General features: G+C 33.5%; 1 protein-coding gene across 5 annotated transcripts in view; it reads right to left on the reverse strand.

The window, feature by feature from the left end:
* Positions 1-6,000, reverse strand: part of LOC105388272 (protein cycle) — an 81,765-nt gene extending 75,765 nt beyond the window's left edge. For 4 of the 5 annotated variants that reach the window (XM_048632690.1, XM_048632687.1, XM_048632688.1 and 1 more), the window contains exon 1: positions 5,699-5,999. In XM_048632690.1, coding sequence (XP_048488647.1) covers positions 5,699-5,739 — 41 coding nt within the window. In that variant the 5' untranslated portion in view covers positions 5,740-5,999. Of the gene's footprint in view, positions 1-5,698 lie in introns of all 5 variants that reach the window. The other variant, XM_048632685.1, reaches the window with a different exon arrangement.

The raw sequence follows: 6,000 nt of genomic DNA on the forward strand, positions 1-6,000 counted from the left end.
AAAACTGACTTCTTCTTTTTAATTATTATTTTATTTTATAGTTTTTAGTTTATTTGCAATAATTTTTAATCAAAAGTAAGATGCAAATGATACCAAAAAGTCCTACTAATCAATACGAATCATTCAAGCCTAAACACGAGGTAGTTGCTATATACCGTTGAGGAGTTCCCTTGACTGCCTTCCGTTTCCATCATCAGATCAGCTCAAGGTCACCATCATATTTTTTTGTTACAAGAACTATATTTATGTTTTTAATTTCATTAGAATCGGTTAATATGTGTCCAAAATGGAAATTCATACCCTGTTTTTACCCCTTTATCCACCCTTAGGGGTGAGATAAAATTCTGAAAAAAAATGGGACCACCTGGGAGCTCAACCCAATACAAAAAAAAAAAGAATTTTCAAAATCGGTTCATAAACGGCGGAGTAATCGGTGAACATACATTAAAAAAAAATGCGCGCCAACGAAAAAGTGTAGCAAGTTGATACGCCCGCCTCCCGCAATGCTAGCGCGCATACTGATCGCTGCCAGACGTGTGGATACGTAGCGAACTGTTTGCCGAACATCCTTTGATCTGGCAAGAAAAACCGACACCGATGCCGAACACTGGCGAACACAAACACAAACAGGCAAACAACGACAAACACCCATCCACACGTCAGTGTTTGCTGTTTGCTGTTTGCTGTTTGCCATTGTTCGCCGAGCGTGTGGATGGGGTATCATATGTAAATCATTTTACAAATAAAGTTATAAGGTATCTATCTATCTATCATATGAGAATCTTACATGATATATTCATCTTTGATCACACAAATTAACAAAATGGATATTGAGATAACCGAAAGAGGAAAAGGGAAAATTTTGTTATATGAGGGTTATGAATACGTAAAGCATTCTCAATATAAGAATGGAAATTATATATGGCGTTGTAATAAACGCCATAAAACTAAATGCAAGGGATCCTTGACAGTGACTCCTGTAAGTACGCAATAAATCAATCATCATTATCATCAACTATCAGTGTATCACACTCACCCACTGCGAGTTGGTACTTCACGAGCTTTTGAGTTACATACCTACATGGTCCACCTAAAACCATTTGTTGAAAAGTTGTCGATTGGCTAAACTATACCTAATTACCTAATAAACTGTCATAAGTACTTATGTAATTGATCATCATAATAACCTTTCAGGATTGCAAGACAAAAGTTTCATTAGTTATACATTCTACTCAATGTGTTCCAAATGTAAATGAAATAATAGTACAGTCAACAATGGCAAGCTATTCTAAGGAAGCTGCTAAAGGAAAAATATCAGTGTTAAACGCTTTCCAAAAAGGGATTGTATCCTTGAAGGAACAAGGAATACATTTGACGGGTACACCCTTACCAAAATTTAAAGCAAAAAAAGCGTCAATGCATAGACAAAGGAATAGATTTTTAAAAGTTACTAAATTATGCCATAAATCTGTTGAGAAAGTGCAGGTTCCAGATATGTTTACAAAACATTTACTAGCAGACTATAATGATAATGGTGTAAGAATTTTAATTTTCTGTCATGAAGAAATAGCACCAACTTTGAGTGAAGGTCATTAATTTTCGGGAAAGGTGTTTGAGAATCATGCTTAAGACAATCCACTTTTTAAAATTTGATGACTGTTGGGACGAAGTGATTGACGTATTTAAAAGATATCAGCTAAAACGTTTTCACGGTAAATAAATTGCACGGAAATTAGGTCAAGGGTAGTAAATTATAGTTTTAATTCAATGTCATCATTTTATTTTACAGAAAACGAAATATTGAGAATCGGTGGTTGCATATGCTCAAAACAGCGGCCAACCGAACTGCGTAAAATGTTAATGCAAATACCATCACAAAAGTTTGAAGAATTTTGGTTCGCCATTGTAAATACAATAATTAGATATACATAAATAATAACTAAAACCCCAAATAAAATTTTACATTGCGGAGATTTGTTTTTTTCTTCTGTAGGATAATATATTATTGTACACCCGACGTCTAAAAAAAACCGCTCCAAATGGGAATAATGAGACATTTTGTAGGAGAACATAAGTCTCACTATTACCATTCGGCGTTTCGTAATTCAATGGGAATAGTGAGACTGATTTGAAAAAGAATGCTGTCTCAGTATTACCACTGCAATGGGTAATGGGAATAATGAGATCTACCCGAGAAGGGGGTTCAATAGCACGAAGAAGGTTCAGTGATCTAGAAAAGAAGCTGGTAAAGAATCCTGAGTTATATGAAGAACACAAGAGAGTCAGAAACGAAGGTGAAGAGCTAAATCAAATGGCACAGACAGTAAGAGGAGATAAAGAGATAGACAATCCAAACGCTAAAAATATTTAACAACAAGTTGATGAACCCATGAAGGCTGGCAGATTAGAATTAATAGATAGTAATAGAGTATCGCCAATCATACCTAACAATGTTTCTTAGTATTAATAAGAAGTTTTTTTTTTAGTTGACTGAAGAGTCTTATTTTATTTTTTGTTCATTTGATTACTTTATCTTTACGGAGTACACTGTTTTATTTAATTACCCTTATATTTCAATAATAAAATTTCTCAACTAATAATAGTGTTTCTTCAAATAGTTATTTCATATTATTTTTATTTTTTAAATGTGAGCTCATTAGTGTATTTTTCAAAGTGGTTTTTGTATTCTAAACACTTCATTTAAGATAATATGCCGCTCAGTAAAGTAATTCTATAACCCAAATTAATTAATTTTGACACTTAGAACTGTAATTTACAGTCACTCGTTTTATTGCTACCCTAAAATAAATAATTTATATAAAAGACGACTGTGCTATGGATTCTCAAAATACATTTGCTCTAAAGCAGTCGGCACCGTCGACGATGTCTTCTACTGTCCCCTCGTCCACGATGTGTATAACAAAGCTGGATGGATGTGTATAACAAAGAAGCTGCTAGCAAATTTATACCTTCGAAGGAAACATGCAAAACTATGTTAATATCGCACTAGCTACTCAGCAAGAGCTCCAGGCCATAGGAGCCTCCGTTTAAAACCTCCTTATAGTCCTTATTACAAGTAAAGCACTGGCCTGTACAAACGTAATACAAAATGACGCTGACAGTCAATAAACAGACATTAATACATAAAATATATATTATTATTTTCACTTCTGCTTTATCCTAAAATAATAATTCCGGTATTGATTAATCGATAGTATTATCGAGATTATATTATTAATAATCGATTATATTGACCTAAAACCAATATCGATAGAAGAATCGATTACTATATTATTTAGGGGGGGGGGGGCTGCAATCGATTAATCGATAGTCGATTATCCGGCAACGCTAGCTTTAGGTATAAAAATTTAAAAATATATTACATAGCTACAATCTTAAATAAATGCACTTGCAGATTACCTGTTGCATTTTGGCCATCAAGTTAGTGCTTGACATCCTCTAAGAACACAAAACAGTGTGGGCTACAACGAACCCTGAGTATGGCCTCACAGTCAAACACAGTAGGCATAATACTTATAAATAAAATACAATATACATTGAAAAAGTAAAGGCGAGCTACAAAAAACAGAAAATTTTACCAAGCAAAAGAATTGAATGAAAAGAATGAATGCTATAGAATAATTTTATTAAGCCAGCTACTCACACACCTGACGCATGGCCATTCCCATGTACATTGGCTCCTTAATATTGTTCTGAGTACAGCGAAGCAGCAGGACAGCATGACGCTGGTTTTCCAACGGCAGGGGTAGACAAGACAAGATGTGAATCGAAAGATGTATAGGAATTATTCAATTCTGTTGGATATGCTTGCTAAGATTTTAAAAATATCCATTCAATCCTCATCTCTCCCTGCTTATGGAAAACTTTAGACCTTAAAACAACCAACTTTAGACCTTAAAGACCATGTTCAATATACCAGGTTACAGAATGTATAATATAATTTATATAACATTAGGCAATTCCAACCAGTTGTGGACAACCAAGCAAAGAGCACATACCACAAGTAGACATGTGAGTACTTAATGTGTCTGGTATTACAGGCATGTGAGAAGCAGGCTTTTAAAACTTAACATCCATGAGCGTAAAAGCTTACATGTAAAAAATTACTAACAACCAAGAAAAACCAAAATATTACAAATTAATATTGAAATATCAGAACTATACAACAAAGACCAACATCAATAAAAGAAAAAACATCAGATCTATGGACGCTTTTGTGTCAAAATTTACTAACAACCAAGAACCAAAATAAAAAAAATATTGAAATATCAGAACTACAAAGACCAACAACATCAATAACAGAAGGAATATTCATGTTCAGAACTTGAAATGTATGTGCTTGTGCTTATACATAGAAGTATACAAAAACACATATGGTTCAAAATAATAAAGTCACCCTGCCATTGGCTTAAATCACCTTGGGAAATAAACTTTATTACAAAATGCAGTCATAAATAAGATAGTTATGGATTTAGTATTGTCTAATACCATACCACTAATTAGTATGGGCTATGTTGTCTGGAATCAGTAGAAAACCCAGCAACATCTTAAGTAGTTTGGAAAATATTGTGTATATGAATAAATGTTCATCAAAATTTAATCTTTTAATGATGAATATAAGAAATAAAAGACTTTGACTTTGAGAAGAACGGATTTAGCAAATAGATCTAGACTTCTCCCTATTCAATCACATCAAAAAATTAACTCATAATGGTAAAGCACTAGAGTGTTGCCGAAGCCTGGTAAGATACCACTGTGTCATACACACTTGAGTTTACTTTTTGTCTTGGAACCGTCAAATACTCACACTATGTGAAGTAACAGCAAATGGGACCAAATGCTAATACGACCTTTTCTGAAATTGTGATGAAATGCAAATATCTGGCATATAATACAGACCAGTTCTAACTTTATTTATTTAGATTCTACCAAAAAGGACTAAGTATAAGGTAAACACTGTATGTTTTTAGGAAATTCAAGATATTAATATTTTATTGAGTACTTACTGATTACAGCAAACAATGATTATGTAAGAGGTTTTTAATTTTCAATTTCTGATATCAACCAAAGAAGCCATTATCCAGATCAATGAAGTTTTTTTTGGGGGGATTTTCAAATCCAATAGGATTTTTTCAAGTTACATTCCTATTTATCTTTGTTTGTAGCTCAGAAGAACTTGTAGCAAGCAACAGCAGAAATTTACTCTAAATAAGTCTTTTTAAAATATTAAATTGGTGTACTAATTAATGAACACTTCCACTTACTTACTGAACTTACCTTTAGCAGGCTTGATCCTGGTGGCATGACCAGAGTAAAAAAAAGAAGAAAATAAAGTTAGGGTTAACACAAACATCTGTAAACAGATTCATTAACACAATCAGATTGCTAGCACCCCTAATTATTTAGGGTGGCCGCTATGAGCTATAATTTAAGTACTTCTAGGGTTTATGAGAAATGTATGCTATGGTGAAAGGCCTATTTAGTCTATGTAGGAAGACCCGATTTAAGATTCAATGTTCATTTTTATGGCCTTTATCAATCAGTTTTGTTGTTTTTGTTTTGGCTATGCATACTCTGTGTAGCTCTGTATAGTATTGTTCTATTAAGTTGGTTTAATGACAGGTAGGTATCCTGCAAGAATGCATTCAAAGAGTTTATGCATTAATATGGTACTCACTATGAGGTGTTAGACTGGCTAGAATCCACACTGTCGTCCATCGTTCCGGCTCAAGCATGGAACCTTCCACAACACTCACGAACTTTGTATACTATTCGTCAATCTCTAGGCTAGAGATTGATCACGCCAAATACACCAATTCAGTATTCTCTTAGATTTTGTTACACTTGTATTGTAAACAATTAAACGTTAATAGTGTTCAACTTGTTCAGCGATTCAAAACGGAGAGCTATTACGCAAATATCGTAAATATTAATTATTTACGTTTGTCTTCCAAAATTGACATAAGTATAGTGATAGTG

Source organism: Plutella xylostella, chromosome Z (genome assembly GCF_932276165.1).
Source record: "Plutella xylostella chromosome Z, ilPluXylo3.1, whole genome shotgun sequence".
NCBI lineage: Eukaryota > Metazoa > Arthropoda > Insecta > Lepidoptera > Plutellidae > Plutella > Plutella xylostella.